Source organism: Mastacembelus armatus, chromosome 18, assembly GCF_900324485.2.
Source record: "Mastacembelus armatus chromosome 18, fMasArm1.2, whole genome shotgun sequence".
Lineage (NCBI taxonomy): Eukaryota > Metazoa > Chordata > Actinopteri > Synbranchiformes > Mastacembelidae > Mastacembelus > Mastacembelus armatus.
This window is the reverse complement of record NC_046650.1, coordinates 12,683,765-12,707,058: the sequence shown is the minus strand read 5'-3', so window position 1 is coordinate 12,707,058 and position 23,294 is coordinate 12,683,765. Positions and strand designations below refer to the sequence as shown.

Sequence of the window (23,294 nt, the reverse complement as noted above, 5' to 3'; positions counted from 1 at the left end):
GTAGGCGGCGTAGTGAAAGAATAAAAAGTAGCTTGCATCCATTTTGCTGAGGACCTGACGTTTGTATTTGAGCTCAGGATTTAACCTTTTTGCAGTTTATATGTTCGATGTTGGTGATTTTCTTCGGTGCAGCTGCAAACTGCTGGGCCTCGGTCATATGACAAGGACAGATGCCTCCTCACTGCCCTGCCCTGCGTCTTTAAGCGCAGCGGTCGTTCAAAATAAAATAGTTCCACGGAGAAAATGGCAGCGCAGATTTCTGAAGGTCTCAATAAATTATTTATTGTTACCACGAATTTCTGCTTGAGTAAACGGTAATTATCACTATACATCCAACGCGTATATGGTTTGCAAAAGCGTAAAGTACACCCTGCGAAGGATACGCTCCACTACGTCATGTTGTTATTGTATCCCTCCGCCGCAGTCGTACTTGGAAAACAGCTGTGACGAGCTAAAGCTAGTTAGCATCGTTTGTTTTTGTCGTGGGTGTCAGCGATTTGAGCCGTTCCTTGAGCAAACTCCCATCCTACAACCCCGGAGTGACCGACTTGTTGTCTGTCATCTCTTCTAACGATGAAGTTTCAGTACAAAGAGGAGCACCCTTTCGAGAAAAGGCGGTCTGAAGGCGAGAAAATAAGGAAGAAGTACCCGGACAGGGTACCAGTAAGTAGCTAACGTTAGCAATTTGACGACGCTAAATTCAAGCTATCGCAACGCTAGCTTCGTGTTGCTAAATGTACGTGACATGTAATGTACCAACTTAGACTTTAACTCTGATTATATGGCTCAAACCTTAAGTGTCCTAATGTTTCTCCACAGTTGACTGTCGGGTCATTAAATAGCGAACCAGTTAGCTGACGAAGCTAAAGGTGAAATCAACGAGAATGTGGGCCGCGACGAGCAGGCCAGCTCGTGTTAGTCTCCTTTAATCCTTCCGCGTTTTTTTTTAATTTTAAGCTAATGGTACGAAGTGATAAGGAAAGATCCCCGTGGAGAAGACATATAACACCTCTCTGGTCCTAACAGACTTTGAAGAGATGTAGCGTTAGGCTGCATGTTGAAACGATAACACCTTAAAATAGTTGGCGTCAACACGCAGGACACTTGTTTACGTCGCTTTGGATCTTGTAAACAGATTGTGGCCCTCAGCCTTTAGCCTTTAGTCACCCAGACATTCATACATGTGCTGTGAGCAGTCTGTCATGTATGACATGTACCTGTCCCTAAGATCCGGTTTTACAGCCTTTCATTTCTCAGTCGTTGATTCTGATCAGCTCGACCTGTGGCTGCACTTTACAAACATTTGCGATTAATCTACCAGTTATTTCCTGATTAACAGGACACTCGACACAGGCAGGAGATGATAAACACACAGAAATATAACGTGTTTTGTTTTTTTATGCTAAAACCAGAAAATATTTCAATTTCAATTTGTTCAAAAATCAAACTTAATTTATTATTAAAATTGTTGATTCATTTTCTGACTAGGGATTCATCATTTAGGTTTTACAATAATAATGAACTACTTGTTGTGGGAAGTACTGTTTAACACGTCCTATTTTTAGACTGAGAAACCTAAAAAATGTTTATTTGCAGTTCCTTCAGTCATCTCTACTAAATCCTGGGGCTGAGCTGTAAACATGGAAGTATACTAGACTATTTAACTGCTAAACTCCAAATACTGTGGTATTTTTTTCTCAGATATGGCCTTCAAGCACAATTTAGATTCAACGCCACATCTAGGTTAAATATATTGCAGTGCTCACGTTCAGTGCCTTCTCACATCCCTTTTCTGAGAAAGCTGAAACTATTTATGTGCTCACTCGATACAAGCAGCCTCTGTTAAGTGGAAAATGCACTGGTTTAGGACAACTTGTTTCTTTCAGGTAATTGTGGAGAAAGCCCCAAAAGCCAGAATAGGAGATTTGGACAAGAAGAAATACCTTGTCCCCTCCGACCTGACAGGTAAACATTGTGTCAAGCCTCTTAACAATATTTGAAAGTATGTAACGCTTGCATGCGAAATGTTCTCACTGTATTATACTGTTTTATCAGTGGGCCAGTTTTACTTCCTCATTCGGAAAAGAATCCACTTGCGAGCTGAGGATGCTCTCTTCTTCTTTGTAAACAACGTCATTCCACCCACCTCAGCTACCATGGGACAGTTGTACCAGGCAAGTCTTAATCATTTTCTACCTAACTGATCCGCTTCTCTTCTTCAGCGTTTTGAATTATTACTTCTTTCTTGCATTAAAGTGGACTTCTCTGTATATTTTCAGTAGCTTGCTAAAGTGTTTTTTTCAACCATACTGTCTTACTCAGGAGCACCATGAAGAGGACTTTTTCCTCTACATTGCCTACAGTGATGAGAGTGTGTATGGGAGCAGCCAAAGGGAAATCTGATCCCACTACCATCCCCCTCCAGCCACTACCCTCCTTTCCGAGACCTCCACCATTCATTCATTTAAATATTAAATCCAGCTCAGCAGCCTAGAGTTCCCAGAGTAAAAATATCAAATGCACTTTCACCATCTGTACATTACCTACGCCCATCCATTTATGTCTTTATAATTCTACAGTCTGAATTGTATTTTTCTCCGGATTTCTTTTCAGTAGTAGCTTGGGTTAAGTGGTCTCGTGGGCAGTTATTTTTCTAGAATCATAACTAATAATACTATACTAAAAAAAATCAGTAAGGGGAGATAGAAATGTTAGCATTTGGCTGTAATTCTAGTTGCTCTAAAGGGAAGGGAAGAAAGGCATAGTATGTGAGTTGTTGGCTTGCAGGATGTTAAAGTGCATTTTGAGTTTAGAGAAGAAATTTAATAGTAACCACCAGGTAAAATTTGGTCTCTGAGAGTAAAGGATAACTGTTTTGCAGCAGTTCTTCTACAAAAAAAAAAAATAAAGTGTCTCGATTTTCTTTTTTAGTTCACCATCTGCGAATGAGAATTTACTGTGTGCCCTGCATCTGACATTAGGAGTATAATAGAATTCAGACTAAACAAGCATCCTCTGCTTTCAGTGGTAAGATTTTGTTGACTGCTTCTATGATTCTTGTTGATATTGTTAATTTTAGATGGCTTATTTTCTAAACGTATTGTAAAGCTCAGTGCAATTTTCTCTTTTTTTTTAAGTTTGTCTCCTTTTTTAAAAAACAAAAGAAGATTTGAACTCTGTATACAGCTGCAGTACTGGCTCTTTCTCTCCATTCATGACCATACATGATAAAATGTGATGAAAAGCTACCTGTTTTTTGTCTTTATTCACTATCATTCCTTTTTAATTGTGTTCCCTTTTGAGAGGCTCACCTAGTTTAAACTTTGTGTTTGAGGGTGTATGTTCAACACACCTTGAATTGGTGATTTATTTCAATCTTTTCTGTTCCTGTATTTGAATGGGTAAAGATGAAAACAAATTAGGTAAAGACAACAGGCACAAGCCATGACTGATAAAAGAGCACCAAGGCAAACTAAATATCTTAAATATAAATATCCAACAGATGGCTATAAGATTTTGACTTATCTGTACAGGTTTCAAAATTGTTGATCAGGTTTTATACCATTCAAGAAAAATAGTAAAATGTTCAATGAATAGATTCCACCAAGTGTGTTTAAAAAAAAAAAAAAAGACTACCAAGATTTTAATATAGTTGATTTTCAGCATAACATCTATTTTGATGTGAAAATGTTCTTACGTGGCCAATATAGGGAAAAGACTATAATTCCCAGAATGCATTTAGGAGGAAATAGTCGGACCGCGTGTTTGACACCGTTACCACCCGGACTGAAAACCTCTCCTCTGTTTATATTTTGGATCGAAGTTTTGATTTTATGTTTCTGATTTAAACCGGAAAGAGTCAGAAGCCTCAAAGTGAAGACTGTCAGAAGGTCAACTTCTTATTAAACGACGCACAAAACAACAAAAGTAAGACATGTTTGTGTCACATTAAATGCTTTAGTGAGATGCGCAGCAGTTAGCTAACGCCAGTTCACGTTTAGGGCATGTTTAAAAATAAAGTTGTGGCTACTCGTTTCTACGTTAAAGCTCCATCCATATTTACCTTAAACTACACTGTGTGTGTCGATGAATTATGCTAACCTAGATTGTAAAGTAATAGAAGCTAGAGCTAGCAGTGCTAACTTAGCATGTAGCGGGCTAGTTAGCAGCTAGGCCTTTAGTTAGTTACACACTGCGGGGGAGGGAGTTGACAATTTAACGCCGGTATATGTTACTCTGGCTGTTTTCTGTAACGTCTGACAACTATTGGACTGAAATGTCGACCCACACCAGCTGGCCCCGCCACTGCCTGTCACCATGCCCGCCCTGTTGGAGAGACCCAAGCTGTCCAACGCCATGGCCAGAGCCCTGCACAAACACATCATGAGGGAGAGGGAGCGCAAGAGACAAGGTGGGGTATTATTTAACTGATTGGCCTCTAATGGCTTTAATATGATCAGCCAAAAGTTAAAAACACACTGAGATAATGTGTTTCTGCTTCAGCAGTATTCATCAGTGTGTGACCTTAGCAGAAATGTGTTGATTTAATCAACATATTTTAAATTTTGCAGAAACTTTTTCTCTTTTGTGGTTTTTGTTACTTTTTGCTTCATGCACTTTATACAATATATATACATTTTTAGTAATGGCTGTACCAAGTCAGTGAAATATTAGAGATATTTTACAAATTCATATTTTAGTTTTTTTCAAAAATCAAAGCTGGATGTTTGCAGAAGCTGATATTCACTCAAAGTCACAGCATAACTTAAAAACGAAATACTGAACCCAATAAAACTAATCATCTGGCAAAATCCAGCCTAAGTACTGTTTGGAAGAGGTCCAATCCATCACTCATCAAGTTCTCTAGAATCTTGAAGGAAATTGAAATCTCAGCTACAGTGAAGGTGAAGGTGACTGAGCTTAAAAATAATGCAGTAAAATCAATAAAACTCGAGAACTGATCACAGTGTTGTATTTACAGGTTAAATTGTATTGTTTGTGCCAACTGTTTTACTGTACCAACATATTCATTAAAAGTGAACCCTGAAAAAGAAGGCTCTGCAAAATGAGTATTTTTACTGACACTTTAGTTTTACTCCTAAAGATACCTTTAATATTTACATTGTGTGTCAGTAAAGAATTTTAATGGTTTCCATCACTGAATGCACTGAATGTAATTTTTCAGAGGAAGAAGAGGTGGACAAAATGATGGAGCAGAAGATGAAAGAGGAGGAAGAGAGGAAGAGGACAAAAGAAATAGAAGAGAGGATGTCCTTGGAGGAAACCAAAGAACAGGTATGGAAAAGCACTTCAAACACAAACCACCTAGATGTTCCTGTTGTGGTCTCTCCCTCTAGTCCCATATACATTTGCTGTCTTACCTTGGAACAGATAACAAGGTAAATTAGGATTTCTTATGCTTCTTAACTCAGGTAATGAAGATGGGTGAAAAACTTCAGGGACTCCAAGAAGAGAAGCACCAGCTCTTCTTACAGCTCAAGAAAGTACTCCATGAAGAGGAAAAGAGGCGCAGAAAGGAGCAGAGGTAGTTCAGATGACACTGTTTTTGTTTTTTGAGTTTCAGCGAAGTACTCCAGGCATTCAATAGCATTTCTGTCTCCTCTCTTCACCAGTGATATCACCACATTGACATCAGCCAGCTACCAGCCCAGTCTGCCCATGCATGCAGGGCAGCACCTCCTAAGCATTCAAGGTGAGATAGTTTTCAGGTTCTCTGCTTCAACCAGCCTCATCTATCATTGTTCATTTTGATGTTATTAATATTAGCCAAGCTGATGCTTGTCTTTTTGTCTCTCAGGCAGTCCAGTCAGCCACAGTCGACCTGGTGCGTTGCTGGGAGAACGTAGCAAACAGCTGTTCCCAACTGCTGTACTTCCAGTAAGTAAACAAATGTTTCCGGCAAACAGCTGTCTGTCATTAAACACAGTCTTCTTCTTTTTTTTTTTTTTTTTTTTTTTTTGTGTTGTGGAATTTATTTTTCTCTTGGATAACTGGAGTATACTTTTAAACATTCATTTCTGGGTTTAACAAGGCAGACTCAGTGATTTCTCAGTGAGATCTCAGGGTACTTTTGGGGGTGTACCACAACAGTTCTGTGTTTACACATTTGGATAGGAAAATGTTATCCACTTCATGTTCTTAAATATTTGAATCCACATACATACAAGTACATTTTTAGGTAGATATAGACTTGGGCGTCATGAACTAACCATCGTTCACCCCTCCTCTTTTAGGCACGACACTATCAGACGCCTGGTTTCAGCTCAGGCTCAGCAGAGCACGGGCAGTTCAGTGGAGGCCAGGGGGTCCATGAGCCTTACGGTGTGGCTCAGGCCCAACATCCCTCCACCTATGCCCCTGGACCATCTGTACCTGTCAGTTTTGCAAGCAGCTCTCAGATCAGAGGTACAGGCTGTGTCTGTTTATGCATCAGGGATCACATATTATCTGTAATATAAGAAAATGTGTGAAATAACTAAGTTTTGGTAATGTACATACAGTCTGTATTTTTGCAGCCTGGATATAAATTCCCAAACACATCAGAGGGGACTGTGGTGATTGTGCTAAGACTGAGTTATGTTTGTTCTGCCTCAGGTGCGTCTGCATTTCAGGCCATGCCATACCTTCCTCACCAGCAGCCGGGCTATCCCGTTCATGGTCACTTCACCTCTCAGCCTGGTTTGTTATCTTCTTTCAATGTTCTAGTGTTGTTGCATCCTCTTTGTGTATTAAATTATCTTACTGCATGCCTACTGCAAAATGAAACATTAACTTGTGTGTCTTGTGCAGGATACATCCCTGGAGCAGGAATCCCCCTCCAGAAGCAGCTGGAACATGCCAACCAGCAGTCAGGCTTTACTGATGCAGTAAGAACATTTGAAATGTTGATACCTTGTTGAAGACTTGTAACATGGACTGAAAACCTGTAACTTGTAGTAGCAAGCAGAACACCCATTCACCAGCCCTGTTCTTCAAGTCATCCCCTGATGTTTTGTTGTTTCTTGGATGTATTCTCAGAGTGCTCTGAGGCCCATGCCCCCCCCAGCCATGCATCCTTCTGCGCCCGGCCTGCTGCCCACACCATCGATGGCAGTCCAGATCCCCACTGCAAAGGTAAAGCCCCCAAAAACCTGCAGTTTTTTCTGTTAACCCTTTTCATTCACTTCCATCACGCCCCCCCTGAGGCCAAACCTTTAACATTTTCTGTCCTAATAAAGACACAATAGAAAAGGACACTGGAATTATTTTTTGGTGGGATGATCAGTACAGACTGACAGGACTATTACCATGACTGTAAGCTTTGAAGAATTCAGAATTGTGTACCTTTGCTCAAATATTTTAACACTTATTTCATTACTTTTAAAATTATTTTTTAACGTCAGCAGGCACCATTCCAGAGCTCTCCCCAGGGTGCTCCTCGTCACGGCTTTCTCTCTCACAGCCAGAGTGGGCAGAGGTTCTACCATCATGGCAAGTAACTTACAGCCACCTTCACCTTCACTGTAGCTGAGATTTCAGTTTCCTTCAAGATTCTGGAGAACTTGTTGGATGAGTAATGGATTGGACCTCTTCAAAAAATTAGGCTGGATTTTGCCATATGACTAGTTTTATTGTGTTCAGTATTGTTTTTAAGATGTGCTTTGACTTTGAGTGAAAACCAGCTTCTGCAAACATCCAGCTTTGATTTTTTGAAAAACCTAAAATATGACTTTGTAAAATATCTCATGATTTTACTGACACTGTAAAGCCATTACTAAAAATGTAAATATTTGTATAAAGCCAGACTGCATGAAGCAGAGCCTTTTCTTCGTATACTAACATTCATAATTAGAACATCAGTGGAGGTTGAGTGTCTTTGCAAAGACGTAACTCTGAAAGTAGCAAAAATCACAATATAGAAAAATGTCCTGCAAAATGTAAAACGTGTGGATTAAATCAAGATGTTTCTGCTAAGGTCACACACTGATGAATACTACTGAAGCAGAAACACAGTGGTTTAACTCTTACTTCAATGTTTTTGACGTTTGGCTGATCAGTCATTAGAGGTTGGCACACCAGATTAATTCAACATGACCACGTTCTTAGTAAAATTACAGAGGATTTCCAGCGTTTTTGCTTTGTCCTCTGCAGCATAAATCGAGCTTAAGTCTGTTCTCTTTCAAAGTTTTTATGTTGCCAAATAAAATATGCAAAAGGCACAACCAACAGTTTGTATAATCTTTATTTTTTTGGCCATGGAGACATTCTGCACAGTTTGGACTTGCTGTATGAACACAAAGTAAGGATACCAAACTGCCACAACTTGTCTGCCTCCTGAATAACTCAAAAGTTTGAGAGTACGCCAAATAATACTCCAGTCATTTCTCCAAACAGCTCTGAGTGAGTGCCCACTCTGGGTTTCTTTGAAGAGATTTTAAGTAAATCAAGACAAATTGAGGTTTTGCTGATGGACTTTGAGTAGATGAGAATTTGTGGAGCAGGGTTTTGTTTCTCTTTGACACTTTTTAAGCCTCAAGACAAAAAAAGAAGCTGAACCTTGATGTGCCATTTTGGTAACCTTTGTTTAACAGACAAGTTTCAGGTGAAGAAATAAACAGCAGAAGGAAGGGCTGTTTACTGTGCCACACAGAAAAGACAAAACCTGGTCATGTATTGAGTCCTGTATGGTACTCACACACTGAACAAGCCTCAACAGAACAATGCAGATCTAGAGTTGAAGCCCTTGGTAAAACAGGGGAGCATATAAAAAACAAAACTGCTGTGACATTATCACCACTTTCCTTTCCCTGGATGGTAGGTAGCTACTAAATATCTGTAGACCTACGTAATCATTAGTGACGGTCATCTACATGTCTTTTTACATCTGTATGTCCAGATTCACATGTTGGTTTACTACCTGTGCATGTAAGTAGAAAATGCTTTATTTTCTAGAACCATAATTAAAATTTCCAATTCTTTAAAGTTTTTGTCTAACTGAACCCAAAGGAGGGTCAGAAAACAGAGTGAGGGAGAGAGAGTATGAAAACAAAGACAAAAATAAAGAAAAAAAAAGGGGGAGAATAGCATTGACGAGGCATTATCCCCTCCTTTTCCCCAGGTCCAGTGCATCTTGTTTGCCCCTGAAACAGAATTAAAAAGGGGGGAGGTACGAGAAGAAAAAGGAAAGAAAAGTCAGAGACCAAAGAGGGTGAGGAAAAAATGAAGGAGTAAGCGTTTTAACTAGCCTCTGCAGAGGAAGCACTAGGCAGCCAACACCATACTACATATAGTTTGTGGACACTATACTACAGCCCAGTTTGCAGGAAAGAAAGTGCATTAAACAGTTTGACCCAACAATCACAACAATGCTATGAGCTGTTTCTCAGTAAGAAACACAGGAAGTAACTGACTATATGAGGCTGTAAAATGAAGTGCAACCCACAGAAACAAAACAAAACAAAAAAAAGCTCAAAAATACAATATGAACCATAAGCTTTCATTTATGTTTGATAGTGCTGCATAAAAATGGTACACATGCTCATAATAGTGTTAACATGAAACAGAAAGTACATGGAGGGGGTGGCAAATCCACAATAACACACTCCTCGATCTGCAGATTTTTAATCCACTTATCAAATTAGTTACAGTTTGTCAATCAAATATCTTTATATGTCAGCTAATCATTGATGTGTCCAGTTTAAACAAATATACATGTAAAACAATCATGTATTTCAGTAATGAGTATAAACAGGAATATTTCCAGTATAGTGGATATGTATATGTACTTGTAAAAATTACTAGTTGTTTACTAGTTTACTAATTACTAGTTTCTACAAAACTAAACATCAGCTCTTGGACTGTGTTGACTGGAGTTGCCCCCCCCCCAATTCCAATGATGAACAGTAAACTGTACACAACTTTACACACACATTTTCACTGGCATGACACATGCCAGTGGCTTGTGGTGTAACAACCAAACACACACACAAACACACAGACACACTCCTCCTCAGGCAGGCGTGGGTCAGGCGGTACCTGGAGGGTGAGAGGACAGCTGCGTGTCCAAACAGCTGTAGCTCAGTATTTACCTGCAGTGGCTTATTTACCCAAGGCTTTGATGCCAATTGCGGCTTCTTCATCCATTGCGTTTAAAACGGTGATCTGGAAGAGCAAGGGGAGTCAGAACGAGGGGTGTGGCTGATGCCTAATGTCTCTCTTGGCAGTGCACTGCATTTTTTCTGTGTATATTTTGACCTGCAGTGAATACTCTCTTAAAAAGATGCTGGTGCTCATATGCAATGAAACTAAAATATGATTTTGATGGTAGCGGAAGTTAATAATCCTACAGCGACTTACATTGAATCTATCATATTAGAATTTTGCGTCCACTGATTTCATTCTGTCCCAGACAAATATCCAGACAGACAGATGCCTCAGGAACAACATATTCTGCCTCGTCTCAGGACAGAAATAGAAAAGAAGGAAAAGAGTAAGTACTGACCAGGATCTCCTCTCCAGCTTCGTGCTTGCTCTCTATCTCTTTGCCCAGGTCTCCCTCGGGAATCTTCAGGTCCTCTCTCACTTCCCCGCTGTCCTGGAGCAGAGACAGGTAGCCATCTTGGATCCCAATCAGCTGGGAGAGGGAAGTGAGGGAAAATGGGAAACAACAGCATATAAATCAGTGGATGTATAAGTTTGAAGTCTAACATCTGAGTGGCACAGACTTGAGAAGGGAATCATTACAGGGTACATCCCCTTCTCCCTAGCTATGAACATGCTGGTGGCAGAAGTGGAGTGCAGAGGCCCAAGTATGGAAATTCCACATTTGAGCTTTTATGGATGATCTTACTATACCAGCAAAGTCCAGGTCTCTGGTGTTGAGGAAAGGCAAAGTGTCTCACTACTCTTGAACGCAAGGACTGAAGTGAAAACCGGAAGGAAGTGGAATGCTGAACGTGCAGTGGATCAGACAGAAGCAAAAATAAGGCACAGAGTGGTTGTGGGGTCCGTGGAAAGAGGCTGTGCTGGACTAGGCATGATACCAACACCTAACTATACAAAAGCCAAAGGCAAAGAAAGGCGTGACCTGGTCCAGCAAGAAGCAAGAGAGTTATGTATGAGCAAGGCCAGTCTGTCTATGACGTCTCATCCAGCCCAGTTAACTTCTTTTGCTAGCGCAAGCCAGTCTCCATCATGCCCCCAGTGTCCAGGAAAAGGGAGCCTGGAACACATCCTCAGCAGCATCCTAGAGCATAGGACTGGCAGATAAAGGTGGACCTTAGGATGCAAAATTCCCTGAGTAAACCATGGAGTCATCATTGAGACCAGACATCGTCCTGAGCTCAGAAACAACAAAGCAAGTAATCTTGCTGGCACTTACAGTTCCATGGGACAGGATGGAGGAGGCCAGCGAGGGAAAGAGAGCAAAGTACACTGAGCTTGTGGAGGAATGCCACAAAAGCCTTTGGAACATTCTCCCTCATCGCATCCGGTCGTCTCCGGACTTATCAACTTTTAAATCATCACTCAAAACATATCTGTTCCGTATAGCGTTTTCCACCTAACTCTCTTAACTTCTCAAAGCAGCCCGTGATGTCCTACCACCCTCTGCCTATTTCATATTGTCTCATACTGTTTCATATTTGTTGTTCTGTCATCTGGGTTTCTGTATTTCAATTTACTTTTACTGTACTTCGCCCACTTCCTAGATAATCCACGCTTTTGCCTTTACATTCTCTCCCGCCGTTTATGTATTCTTGTTACTGTTGTTTTAATGCACTCTATGTATATCATGCTGTATGCTTCCTTTTCTATCTGTAAGGTGACCTTGAGACTTTGAAAGGCGCCATGAAATAAAATGTATTATTATTATTAAAAGGGGGTGGCAAGTGCGGTGTGTGCCCATAGGAGGGAGGGGCTTTGCAGGGAAGTATCTGTGTAAGGTCTACATTCTCCTGGGCATAACTGGTGCCTGCAGAAATAAAGCCATGAGGAGACAGGAGGGACAAGCCGTGGTCTAACACTACTTGGACATAGACTGGGAGCTGACCAGCCAGGTCGCCTGACTGAGGGGGTCTGAAGTTGAAAGAACCCAGTAGGTGATTTGAGTGAGGATGAGGAGGAACACTATCCCCCTTGTTAGCAAAATGACAAAAATGCATCCCCCTTGTTTCACACGTGCAGTCACACCAGTGCAAACCTTGACCATAGCTCTGTGAATTTACTCATTACTTTAATACACAGTTATAAAAAGCAATTGTAGCAGAGAGAGAAGGGAAGACAACTGGATAAAATGGAATTGTAGAATTAGAAAGTCCTGCAACAATTTGCTTTGTACAGTTGGTGTACATTTTACAAGTGCACATTAGTGGTGTGGGTCATCCCCCCTGTTAAAAATTAACAAATCACCTGATAAAAGACCTGACACCCTCAAGGATGTGTCCAAGTGCATCAGTCGATGTATGTTAAAATGACATAGAATCCTTAAGAACTGTTTCTGTTGTAAAACTAGAGTCAGCGCTGTGACATGAACCTCCTGTCAGGGAGGTATGGAAGCACTGGGGACTGCATGGTTTCACTTCTACAGGAAATCCTGAGCTATTTGCTTTTCAGTTTGGAAAGCCATGGGTATTCCACAGCACACAGTGCAGTAGTCTAGCCGGTTTGGTCAGTACTGTTCAACCTCTCCAGTTAACTATCAGGTTAACCTGGACCTTTGTCTAAAACCTGAAACTGTATGCTGTTACAAAGGACTTTACAGACCTCTGTATTGGTAGCACCCAAAGATACAGTCCACTCTCATTCATTCTGATTTTTGAAATAAAGTCTGTTTCTGAGAGGTCTGAAAACAGAAAGATTGTCTTTCAGTGACATATCAGCTCATGGATGTACAGTAAAGCCGAGTCAATGTTCATGTTTGAGACACTTTCTATATTATTCATGCTTCACCTGCATGTACATATATGATTTCCCCTTATGTGCACAAGTGTGGGAAATTGACACGGTACAAATTTAGAAGATACGCATATCTCCCACCCATTATCACTGCTTGTTTTCTTCTTTGTGTGTTCATCTTTGCAAAGCTTTTCTCACTAAACAGATCCCTGTTTAACTAACCTTTTCCAAATAAACATCCAAATGATAATCCCCCCCAGCAGCCATGTATAATTATCTCTGAGAATTTTGTGCTTATGAAAGCCCAAAACATATCTGTGAATATTACTGTGAAGTCAAAGACGTGACTATCATTTCCCATGTCTCCTGTTACATTCCTCATAATCTAACTACAGCTTTCTTTTGTATGAGCATTTAGATAGTACACAAAAATGTGTGAATTTCTGTATATTTGATGTCTAAAGCCTTCTGTGGCTTCAGATCACGTTTCGACAAAAGTAATGTTACACAAACTGCTAGTATAGAGCAGACTAATGCAGTACTGCAATGTAACTAGTTAACAAGCAGTAAAACAGCAGTAAAGAGCTCTCATCTGTCCTTCACACATCTAACCTGGTAATCCATTCTCTTGATGTTGGGCACGTCCATGTTGTGGGTGGAGGGACAAATATCTTCATACTTCTTACCGGAGAAGATGTCGATACCAACCAGGTGGACCTGAACAAAGACAGAAAACACAGCCAAACCATTAGCTATACTTTACGAACCTCTATCTCTAAAAGATTCAGCATGCAGAGCAAGGATGTGATTTATTTTCTATCATTTAATAAGAGGAGCTGCCAAGTGTATCACATCTTGACTTAAAGTATATATACATCTTATACTGTAAGAAATGACTCATTTGTTTCTAAAGAGGAAAACTGCCAAGTAAAATACACAATGTTCTTGTACAGACTGTGTCCATTAGTGTCCATTAATATTAATGAGTATTTGCACCAGAGAGAAATGGACAGATAGCAGAGTGAAAATTCCCTTTGAGGGAAAACTGCTTCAAAACTGTTTTTGACAGAAAACCTTGTTACACTTATTTGTCTCAGATTAAAGCACAAAAAAAAAATTCAGCTTCATTAGTTTTGAAATTCTTTGTTGCTACAATTTGGAAATCCCAGCACTGGAGGATTTCCTGACCTTAGCGTGGCCGTGCTTGCCAGTCTTGGAGGTGGACATCTCAACAATCTTGCAGGGTCGACCTTTCAGCACAACAAAGCCATTTTTACGCAGGGCAGAGCACTGCATGGGGTAGGTGGCGGATGCCCCAGCATCACCTGTCTGGAAGTCCAGGTCTGCATCTGCCATACCTGCTGTGGAAGCCAACACACTGGATGAAAACATTAATACTAATTCATACTGAAGTTAATTCATACTGTGGTGTCAGAACACACTGTCTGCAGGTTTGGGGTTTGATGGGCTAGTGCCAACACAATCCCTCTGTTTCTGTATGATGACAGTTTTTAATGCTTTTCTTCGGAAAATATATATTTAGTTTTAACTTATTATAACAATTAAAGGATACGTACATGTGATCAGGCGTTTCCACTTTGTTATACACTTGGCCCCTTATCACAAACCACCAATTTACATGAACAACTACAGGAAGTGTTTGTCATTATCATGACAATTGTTGGATCAGGTGTTAACTACTGACTTTCAGGCCAGAACCAACGTTATTGATGGCGCATGCTCTGGATTTGTATACTACAGATGTAGTAGTATTTATACAAGAGAGGCCAGAGAGCAAAGCCGAGCAGTCAGTGGAGAATATCCGAGCAGGAGACTGGAAATGTGAGAGGAGGCTGCAGAGGAAACGACACTTTCATTCACTGCTACGGCACCGGAGCTAAATAAAGCAGCAGAAATAGCAGCTGGTAGCCAAACCGAGCCCAGTTCTACTGTGACGAATAATCACAAACTCATCCCCAAAAACTATCCCGGGGGTTAAATAATATAAATAATAATATACTTCTCATCTCGCAGTGTGATGACGAGCTATGTGCTGCTTAAGCACCAAAGTTTTGAAACAGCCGGGAGGTCCCGGTGGAGCAGCCCAGCTACCTGCCACGAGTACAGTCAGTCCACTATAACAGTTTAGCAGCTCCCTCACGATACTGAGAGAAATGCTCGCATTAATGAGACACATTCCTCATTAACTCACTGACCAGACCCAATTTATAGCCTCTGGAGTTTAATTAAGGTTGTTGACTAGAACAAGGCCGCTAATACGCGCTAACTCCGTTCACGACCCGTAAATCAAGTTTCAGGCAGGTGTCAGTTCTGCGTCTACACCAGGATATGTAACGTTAATAACCGGGGTGCGGTGGAGCGGTGAGCCGCACGGGACGTGTGCGGTGCTGAAAAGACAGGGGCTGGCTGCGGCCTAGCGCGCGCCCAATGTGCCACGGCCCGTCGTCGGTAACGTCTAACGGTCGGTGTCCCAGCATCCATGCGCGCTCCCTGCACACAGGCCGCGGCCCGAGGGTCGGGTCGACTCCCGGACCCCCCTAAACGGTCCCGCAAACCCTCCGTGTGTTCGATAGCGGATATCTGAATCCCGCACTGCCCGGTAACACGCACGGACATGGGTATCGATCGAGTCCTGGCCCGCTAACGGACAGTAATGACTAAGCTAATATGTGTTAGCCATGTGCGATATAACGTTAACGTTTGATTCCGTCGCAGTTTGCGGTGTTTGTTAACTCTGAACTGTTTCAAAGGCGGGGTGTTTGTGCATCTTTAGCCCGAAACATGTCGGGAAGACGCTGCCGTGAGGATGTGGAGGTATGAGGCGGCTCTTCAGCACAGACAGCCCGTTGTTGTTGTTGGTTCACAGGGGGCGGTTAAAGGCGATATATCGTGACAGCTCTGGTCAGACATGTGCCTGGGATAACTCGTCTGCTCAGGCGCAAACACGCCCCGTCTATGGGTGTTTTGATAAGGAGCCTACCGAAGTGATAATAAGTCTCCTGGCTTTATTTCCTCCTCCTCGGCTGTCTTCCTGTATCCGTGCTAACGGGTCGTCTGGTTCGGGTCTATCGCCTCTTCGTTTGCGATGTCGCTCCCTTTTTTCAGTTATGGGCTATGACTTTATTCCGCTTTCATTCCAGACGTTTCCGCTCCTCTCTCCTCCCTGCTTTGTCCTGCAGATTATTGCAGTTCCCCTCGCACAGAGGTACACAGCAGCTAAAGCCAGCCTCCGGGCCGAAAAGAACCAGAGTCCTGATCCCGCTATGTATATATCGCCTGTGGCCGACACTCCACCTTCTCTGCCTCTCCACATCCAGCTCCTCGCTGTTGTCCGGACACATATATACGCCGGACTTCCTGTTGGAACTGTCACAATAAAATCTATTATTATTGTTGATATTGGCACAAAAACATCACTGACTAGCTTTTTCTGCAGCTTTCAACTCCATCCCCTGCTTTTAATCAGTGTTTGTAATTGTGTTGTAGGCCTGCAGAGTCTGATAGTTTGTCATTTCTCTCTGCCTGACACATTTGTTTTGTTTTCTGTCATAATGAATGGTACCTTTGTGGTATTGTTTGTGTTCTGATAGATTTTTTTTCATCAGAAACTATACAATCCAGAAGTGCAACAGAAAATGTTATAGAAGAAAAAATACATTTGGAAAAAAGGCTTATATGATTAAATGAAGCTTAGCTGCAGTAAAACAGAGTACACGTGTGGAAATGAGAGGGACTCAAGTAGAACGGTGAGGTTACAGGGAGCAGAGGTGAAGAAGGTGGAGGATTTTAAGTACCTAGGGTCAACAGTCCAGAGCAACGGAAAGTGTGGAAAAGAAGTGAAGAGACGTGTGCAAGCAGGTTGGAACGGGTGGGGGAAAGTGTCAGGTGTGATGTGTGACAAAAGAGTGTCAGCAAGAATGAAAGGAAAGGTGGACAAGACAGTGGTGAGACCAGCAATGTTGTCTGGTTTAGAGACAGTGGCACTGAGAAAAAGACAGGAGGCAGAGCTGGAGGTAGCAGAGCTGAAGATGTTGAGGTTCTCTCTGGGAGTGACGAGGATGGATAGGATCAGGAATGAGGACATCAGAGGGACAGCTCATGTTAGATGTTTTGGAGAAAAAGCCAGGGAAGCCAGATTGAGATGGTTTGGACATGTTCAGAGGAGGGACAGTGAATACATTGGTAAAAGGCTGCTGAGGTTAGAGCTGCCAGGAAGGAGGCCTAGAGGAAGACCAAAGAGGAGGTTCTTGGATGTAGTGAAGGAGGACATGAGGATAGTTGATGTGGGTGAAGAGGATACAGAGGATAGGGTTAAATGGAGGCAGATGATTCGCTGTGGCGACCCCTGAAGGGAGCAGCCCAAAGGAAAAGAAGACACTGACACTCATATTAAACATAAATACAGACACTGTATTTATATTTTTTCTTTAAAATATAAACATCTGTTTCTTTTTTCGTCAGAATAAAATCTGAGAAACATGTCTTTGCTATAGCTGTCATAATTAGATGCTTTTACATCTAGGAGGAAGTTGCATCTCTTCCGGTCTGCTCTGCGCCAGCTTAAAGTGACTGGATGCTTTTTTCATCCAAATAGCCATGAAACAAACCTCGGCAATGTGGGCCTTCTGCGCATGCGTAGGTTTTCATTCTCGTGTGGCATGGATCACTCAGCTTTTCCTCTGGACTTATTTACTTCAAATGTGGCACAGGCTGTAGATATACCCTATGTGTTCATATACTCAGGAAGCTGTACAGATATTTTCATAGCTTTCTATCACAGTTGGCAAGAAATGCACATATTTAGCATAATGACCCAAATTCTTTAATATATTCATACTAGTCTGCTGCCACATAATATAACATAACATGTCTGGTCCACATTTCTTATCTGTGCAGAGAACTGGAAGTACAAAGCAGGGATCATTTTGTGTACAGGATTTTCCATTCATTAAACAAAAACAATTCAGTAAATAGGATCCAAGTATCTTTTCTTATAATTTACCCCGGTTATTTGAAACCTTTCATAATTCAGTGTCAGTTCTGCCATCTTGTCAGTGTGCTCCTCTGGGATTCCCCCAATAATTACTCTTCTAATTAGTCTATTTTTTGTCCAGAGACCCATGGCTTCTGCTCGCAGGGAATGGTTGGGAACTTGGCAGTTCTTAGAGCGGCTGGGTTAAATTTAGCGCTGTGAAACTGGAGTCCTATGACCTATGTGCTGTGGGCTGTAGTTAAAGGCATAGTTAACCCCAAAATGAAAATTCTGTTTCTTACAACTATGTAAGAAACTTCCATCAAAGCCTCAGTGAGCTTCCTCTCAGAGCACGGCCCTCAGGGGTTAAAGCAGCTATTTGTTCACAGGTCAAAATAATGATAAAGTGTCCATCAAACCTCCCTAGACAGCAAATCCAACATGGAAACACATTCATCAGTGCAGAGCAGCAGAAAACCACAGCTGGACTGGAGGAAGGAAAGCTCCTCATCAGTTTTGTGTGTAACAGAGCAATGTTACAGTAAACAGAGTGATAAATAAATTGACCTTATTCTCACCGATACTTCCTAATCCATCATATTTTTTCATTCCCATCCCCTGACATTAGAATCTAAAGAAAACCAGCACTTCTTTCCTTGAACTTTTTTCACAAATGATATAACAGTCTGATCTGTACTAATAACGTGGTGGGCTTTAACAATAATGGCCGTTTCATTAAGGTGACAAACCAACAGCATGAAGCATCATGAAATAGGTGGAAATTGCTCATCCAGTAGTTTTAAAACTGCTCAGTTTTGGGCTCGTTAATTTACATTTTCCTGAGCACAGTTTGAGAAATACTGTAAGTGATCACACAGAGAACTGTGATCATTATAAATACATCACCTCCGTGCTAAAATCAGGCTCCTGCCAGCCCTACCTGTCCTCCACCTGTCAATTTTTCCCTCCCAATTGCCGACCGCCCCCGGCCAATCACACTGCGGCTCCTGCTTCTGTGAAACCAATGAGGGCGCGGCTTCCGTCCGGCAGCCCGAGGGGATGTCGGGATAAAAACTTAGCCGTGCTAGATAGAAAAGTTTCGGGAAGAGTAGGAGGGAGGGGATTCGAGTACTGAGAGTGTAGTAATTCGACAGCGAGCATGACCGACGCCGAGGCGCAGAGCGCTCCACCATCGGCACCGGTGGAAGACAAACCACAGCCGGAGAGGAAAGTCATAGGTGAGTGTGGAGCGAGATCATGGTCCTGACATGAGCTAAACTCTGACAGGAGACGTTTAAACTATGAACCTGAGTCTGAATTCGTCACGCGTAATGACTTGAGACTGACCATGTTGTTGCCTCATCGAGTTTATTTCCGGTTTTTTTTGCTTCATCAATGTGAAAATCAGCGTTTTCACGTGTCAAACCAGAGTATTTATCAATGTGGGTCAACTACGAAAAGGTCCTGTTAAAGCAACATCGATTACCAACTGTCAATCAATCACTTCTTTCTCTGACACCACGGTGTGTTTGTTTTAGGGGCACCACCACGTGTCCCGAGTTTTACGCACGGGTTTTGTGGGAAGCATCTATTTATACCCGTGAAGTCAAAGCTCTACTATGACCATCAACATGGAAGTCATTTATTTAGGCGGCTGAAGATTTGAAATGAGTGATTAAGCCCTGCAGGTGACTGGGACACGAGAGATCATTTTATTTAAGTGTTCTCACGCATTAAGTTTAAGTGGTAAATCGTGATATTTGTGTTTGGGTGTTAACAGACTGAACTTGACCTAAATTTCTTTATCAGCTGGAGCGCGCGCACCAGCACCGAGCTGGAGCGCGCGCCCTAACAGGTGCAAATAATTTTATTGAAGCAAACGCAAATGAAATGTCTCAGAAAAAACACACTGAGGAATATCACTGCCCCCCGCCCCCTCGCTACTGTTTGAGGTGAGAAACCTGGAGCCTTGTTGTGTAGCAGGCCTCTGGTGACCCGGTGCAGACCTGGTTTCAAAGTCTTGCTGTTAATGATTGACTCAGAGCTCCCATTTTCTTGTTAGCAAGGCTGCCACTCATGCAAGCCAGATAAGTGTGTCATGTCCTCTAAATGGCCGTGTGACCGTGTGTGAGATGTGACTGGGGGTAACCGTGTAATCCTGTGCTGCTTGTTGTTCCAGCCACTATGGTCCAAGGCACCGTGAAATGGTTCAACGTGCGTAACGGATACGGCTTCATAAACAGGTAGTATTGCCTTTATCTACTTCATTTTAGGCACCTAAGTTTTTAGTGCATAGAGCTCAGTCCAATGAGATAAATGTGCTAATTGGGTTTTATTGCTCACAGGAATGATACCAAAGAAGATGTGTTTGTTCACCAGGTAAGACGAGGCAGGTTTTCATAGGGAAATGTCATGGACTGTATGTTGATATGTCATTTGATGCATGGTCTATGTCCTCAGACTGCTATTAAGAAGAACAACCCTAGGAAGTTCCTGCGCAGTGTAGGAGATGGGGAGGTTGTTGAATTTGACGTGGTTGAGGCAGCCAAGGTACGAGCTGTGGAATCCAGTAGATGTGTTGTGGTGACGCTGAAGATAATGATGTGCTAAACCTTTACAGTTTCTTTATATTTTACCTGTTTGGTGACCCACAGGGCTCAGAAGCAGCCAACGTGACTGGTCCAGGTGGAGTTCCGGTCAAAGGCAGCCGCTACGCACCGAACAAACGCCGCTTCCGCCAACGCTTCTTCCCCCGCAGCCCTCGGCCTTTTAACCAGAGAAAACCCACTGATGACCAGGCCCCTGCTGTCGAAGACGAGGGACCGGGGGAAAATGACAGAGCGAGACCTCCGCAACGCCGTCGCAGGCCCCGCAGACCGATGCGACAGGACACACAACAGGAGGCTAAAGATGTAAGCTGAAGCAGGATTGGTACAGGGATAATTTAGCACTGAGACAGAAGCATTAGTCTTGTGTTGGAGTGTAAAATGGATTAAAAAAAGAAATTCTAAGAATATGAAGTGTTTTTAATTTTGGTTTCATTAAGCCTGGGAAATAAACAAGAATTACTGTATAGACGAGGAATAGTTTTTTTTTACTGAGCATTGTTCTGTACTTCAGGGCGAAGCTGGTGAGCAGAAGAATGAAGCAGCAGTGACCGATCAGGGCCCTCGGCCACCACGGCGTAGGTTTTGGCGTTCATACCGCAGGTGAAATGTTATTGCCTGGACTTCTTTTTTTTTTTTTTTTCTGCATTTAATTTTTTTGCTAAATTTCACAAATGCAAAGGGGACTAAGTTTTCCCTGGGATTGACAGGCCGGGACGCCCTCGCCCACCATCTCAGTCCACAGATGGCCAGCAGGCGGCTGCTCCACAAGAGCCCCAGGAGCAGGGTGAGGTGAAGCAGACTGAGGCCTCAGAGATGCCCCAGACCAACGACGACGCAGATCAGGGACAGAGCCAGAAACAGCGCCGCCAACCCAGACGACGCAGGCAACGGAACTCAGAGTCCTCTACCTCAAAAGTGGGTGTCATCGTTTAGACGTCAAATGTGCGTGTGTGTGTGTGAGTGACAGATGAGCTGCACGTCGTTTATCTGGTTGTCAACTCGTATGCAAAAAGAACATTGGTCTCTTTAGTCAAACAGTGAAGGTCACCTGTCAAATACTTCAACCAGCTGTCTCAGAGCCAGTCACGTCTTACAGCACAACCTGAACTGATCTGAATCTGTCAACCTCGAATGTGTAAATGCATTTTAAAAACGGACATTTGTGCACACTAATGGTTTACTGTTCCTTACCTGTGCAGAATGATACAGAGAAGTCTGCATCAGAGCCTGGTACCCCCCCTCAGACCTCAAAACCAGCTGAACTGAGACCTACTTCAAAGTCTCCAAAGGCCTCCTCAAAGACCCCTCCTAAGACACCCAAATCACCTGAGGTAAAATGTTAATATGTCTGTTCTTTCATTACTGGAGTTTGTGTTGACATAATCATTAGTCTCCTTCCTCACAGCAGGCAGCTACCACGACAGTCCCAGCACCAACAGACTGATGTCGGCAGGGACAGTCACATGACCCTAGGCAAGAGGTGGGACCCCACATTAATGTGGTGCAACCTGAGGTCGGGCAGGGGACATTAGGGTGTGTGGTTGTACCTCTTGTGTTATGGCAGCCATGTTGACTGTCTTTCAGAGGGCATGATAATGGACATTAATGGGCTATTGAGTCAAGTGAATAAATTTACGGATGGCACTCAAAGGGATGGAAAGGAGTTTTATACTGAGTCTTTTAAGGAGACTGCTTATGTTTGGACTGAATCCTTTGTTTAATGCAGAGAACATTATTACTGTGCAAACTCTGGGAACCTGGATGTCAGATGAATAGAGTCCGTGTTTCAGGGTGTTGAACCTTTTTCTTTAGGTCTTTCTTTCAATCCCTGTGTCTCCCTTGCGTCTGTTTTTGTTTGGTTTTTCTCATAGGTCCTATGGTTGGAGGACTGGACTTACTTCAGAACACATGCACTGCTCTCCCCTCCATGCACTCCCCCATCCTCCAACCCACCTCATCTTGCTTTGATCTATCAGGGCCCCTCCTCCCGTCCTGTCTAGACACTGTCTGGAGAGGGATGAGGTGGAGAGTGACATATAGGTGGGTGGTGGGAGCATGTTTGGAAATTAAAAGTATATATTTAAAAAGAAAAGGGAACAAAAGGCCAACCTGCTTGGTAGCTGTTATTCTAATCCCCCATTTGGAAAAAAAAAAAACAATCCTGCTTTGAGGAAATGGGACACATCAAGAAGTTTTGAGATTATACTTTTTTTTTTTTTTTTTTTCTTTAATTTGGTGGGTTGGGGGGACCCAAGCAGATGTAAGGATGGTGGTGCGTTTTGGGAGTCAGTTTAGTTCAATTACCACCTCAATCGGTTAAAACAAACATCTCCTCAGCTGAGGATGGATTGACGAATAAGAAACAATTTTTTTTATTTTTTTTTTTTTTGGTTTTTTTTTTTTAAATTGTGTGTGATTTTTCTTTGGAGGGGATTATGTGCAATGTCAATACTTACAATGCTGATTAATAAACCATGTTGCAAATCTAAGTGTTCAGTCTGTCTGTCTTCACATTGATGCCTTGGATGCAGTGCAGTACTTGTCTTTTAGACTTTCAGTTAAAAATGGACTAAATCTTTTGGGCTGGGCCACTTGGAAATTTGGTTCAGTCAGATTTGTGTCCAGTCTGACTTTTAAAGCTTCTTACTTTTCTGTACATCAGCACATGGACTATCATTCAGTGACTGTTCCACACCCCCCCCCCTTGTTTGCATGTGTGGTGTTTGAACTGGAGCCATGTGCACATCACTTAAAATACACTGAATCAGTAAATGTAAACCAACAACACAATGATCAGA

General features: G+C 42.3%; 4 protein-coding genes across 8 annotated transcripts; 3 read left to right on the top strand and 1 right to left on the bottom strand.

Moving 5' to 3' along the window:
* The first annotated feature begins 417 nt into the window (after window positions 1-417).
* Window positions 418-3,181, top strand: gabarapa (GABA(A) receptor-associated protein a). Its single transcript, XM_026298757.1, has 4 exons — window positions 418-663; window positions 1,887-1,965; window positions 2,056-2,174; window positions 2,323-3,181. Exons 1-4 carry the CDS (start codon window positions 574-576, stop codon window positions 2,401-2,403), a joined length of 369 nt encoding a protein of 122 aa, XP_026154542.1. The 5' UTR covers window positions 418-573; the 3' UTR covers window positions 2,404-3,181.
* Window positions 3,182-3,750: 569 nt separating this feature from the next.
* Window positions 3,751-8,226, top strand: gps2 (G protein pathway suppressor 2). Of its 2 annotated transcripts, none has more exons than XM_026327453.1 (11): window positions 3,751-3,927; window positions 4,294-4,411; window positions 5,186-5,295; window positions 5,433-5,545; window positions 5,634-5,713; window positions 5,819-5,898; window positions 6,255-6,426; window positions 6,616-6,699; window positions 6,811-6,887; window positions 7,039-7,134; window positions 7,407-8,226. In XM_026327453.1, exons 2-11 carry the CDS (start codon window positions 4,318-4,320, stop codon window positions 7,497-7,499), a joined length of 999 nt encoding a protein of 332 aa, XP_026183238.1. In that variant the 5' UTR covers window positions 3,751-3,927; window positions 4,294-4,317; the 3' UTR covers window positions 7,500-8,226. The 2 variants fall into 2 exon arrangements, with proteins under 2 accessions (XP_026183238.1, XP_026183229.1); XM_026327444.1 differs by having other exon boundaries at window positions 7,404-8,226.
* On the bottom strand, window positions 8,225-16,251 carry LOC113142432 (eukaryotic translation initiation factor 5A-1). 3 transcript variants are annotated; one of them, XM_026327473.1, is made up of 6 exons: window positions 15,896-16,251; window positions 14,083-14,255; window positions 13,507-13,611; window positions 10,502-10,633; window positions 10,089-10,161; window positions 8,225-9,140 (listed from the first exon to the last, which is right to left on the bottom strand). In XM_026327473.1, exons 2-5 carry the CDS (start codon window positions 14,248-14,250, stop codon window positions 10,099-10,101), a joined length of 468 nt encoding a protein of 155 aa, XP_026183258.1. In that variant the 5' UTR covers window positions 14,251-14,255; window positions 15,896-16,251; the 3' UTR covers window positions 8,225-9,140; window positions 10,089-10,098. The 3 variants fall into 3 exon arrangements, with proteins under 3 accessions (XP_026183258.1, XP_026183251.1, XP_026183267.1); XM_026327466.1 differs by having other exon boundaries at window positions 8,225-10,161; XM_026327482.1 differs by having other exon boundaries at window positions 8,225-10,161; window positions 14,083-14,252.
* Window positions 16,252-18,929: 2,678 nt separating this feature from the next.
* Window positions 18,930-22,870, top strand: LOC113123640 (Y-box-binding protein 2-A). 2 transcript variants are annotated; one of them, XM_026295860.2, is made up of 9 exons: window positions 18,930-19,125; window positions 20,067-20,130; window positions 20,233-20,266; window positions 20,348-20,437; window positions 20,542-20,799; window positions 21,008-21,096; window positions 21,204-21,411; window positions 21,696-21,827; window positions 21,905-22,870. In XM_026295860.2, exons 1-9 carry the CDS (start codon window positions 19,047-19,049, stop codon window positions 21,938-21,940), a joined length of 990 nt encoding a protein of 329 aa, XP_026151645.1. In that variant the 5' UTR covers window positions 18,930-19,046; the 3' UTR covers window positions 21,941-22,870. The 2 variants fall into 2 exon arrangements, with proteins under 2 accessions (XP_026151645.1, XP_026151638.1); XM_026295853.2 differs by having other exon boundaries at window positions 18,931-19,125; window positions 21,902-22,870.
* The last annotated feature ends 424 nt before the right edge of the window (window positions 22,871-23,294 follow it).

What these genes read in the sequence shown, in the direction of transcription:
- gabarapa (XM_026298757.1), top strand. Translation starts at nt 574, where the DNA reads ATGAAGTTTCAGTACAAAGAGGAGCACCCTTTCGAGAAAAGGCGGTCT. An exon ending in AGTACCCGGACAGGGTACCA is followed by an intron (nt 664 to 1,886) that starts GTAAGTAGCTAA and finishes TGTTTCTTTCAG; the next exon opens with GTAATTGTGGAGAAAGCCCC. An exon ending in CCATGGGACAGTTGTACCAG is followed by an intron (nt 2,175 to 2,322) that starts GCAAGTCTTAAT and finishes TGTCTTACTCAG; the next exon opens with GAGCACCATGAAGAGGACTT.
- gps2 (XM_026327444.1), top strand. Translation starts at nt 4,318, where the DNA reads ATGCCCGCCCTGTTGGAGAGACCCAAGCTGTCCAACGCCATGGCCAGA. An exon ending in AGGCGCAGAAAGGAGCAGAG is followed by an intron (nt 5,546 to 5,633) that starts GTAGTTCAGATG and finishes TCTCTTCACCAG; the next exon opens with TGATATCACCACATTGACAT. An exon ending in TCACTTCACCTCTCAGCCTG is followed by an intron (nt 6,700 to 6,810) that starts GTTTGTTATCTT and finishes TGTCTTGTGCAG; the next exon opens with GATACATCCCTGGAGCAGGA.
- LOC113142432 (XM_026327466.1), bottom strand. Translation starts at nt 14,250, where the DNA reads ATGGCAGATGCAGACCTGGACTTCCAGACAGGTGATGCTGGGGCATCC. An exon ending in GCAAGCACGGCCACGCTAAG is followed by an intron (nt 13,612 to 14,082) that starts GTCAGGAAATCC and finishes GTCTTTGTTCAG; the next exon opens with GTCCACCTGGTTGGTATCGA. An exon ending in AAGCTGGAGAGGAGATCCTG is followed by an intron (nt 10,162 to 10,501) that starts GTCAGTACTTAC and finishes TTGCTCTTCCAG; the next exon opens with ATCACCGTTTTAAACGCAAT.
- LOC113123640 (XM_026295853.2), top strand. Translation starts at nt 19,047, where the DNA reads ATGACCGACGCCGAGGCGCAGAGCGCTCCACCATCGGCACCGGTGGAA. An exon ending in CACAACAGGAGGCTAAAGAT is followed by an intron (nt 20,800 to 21,007) that starts GTAAGCTGAAGC and finishes TCTGTACTTCAG; the next exon opens with GGCGAAGCTGGTGAGCAGAA. An exon ending in TTTTGGCGTTCATACCGCAG is followed by an intron (nt 21,097 to 21,203) that starts GTGAAATGTTAT and finishes TGGGATTGACAG; the next exon opens with GCCGGGACGCCCTCGCCCAC.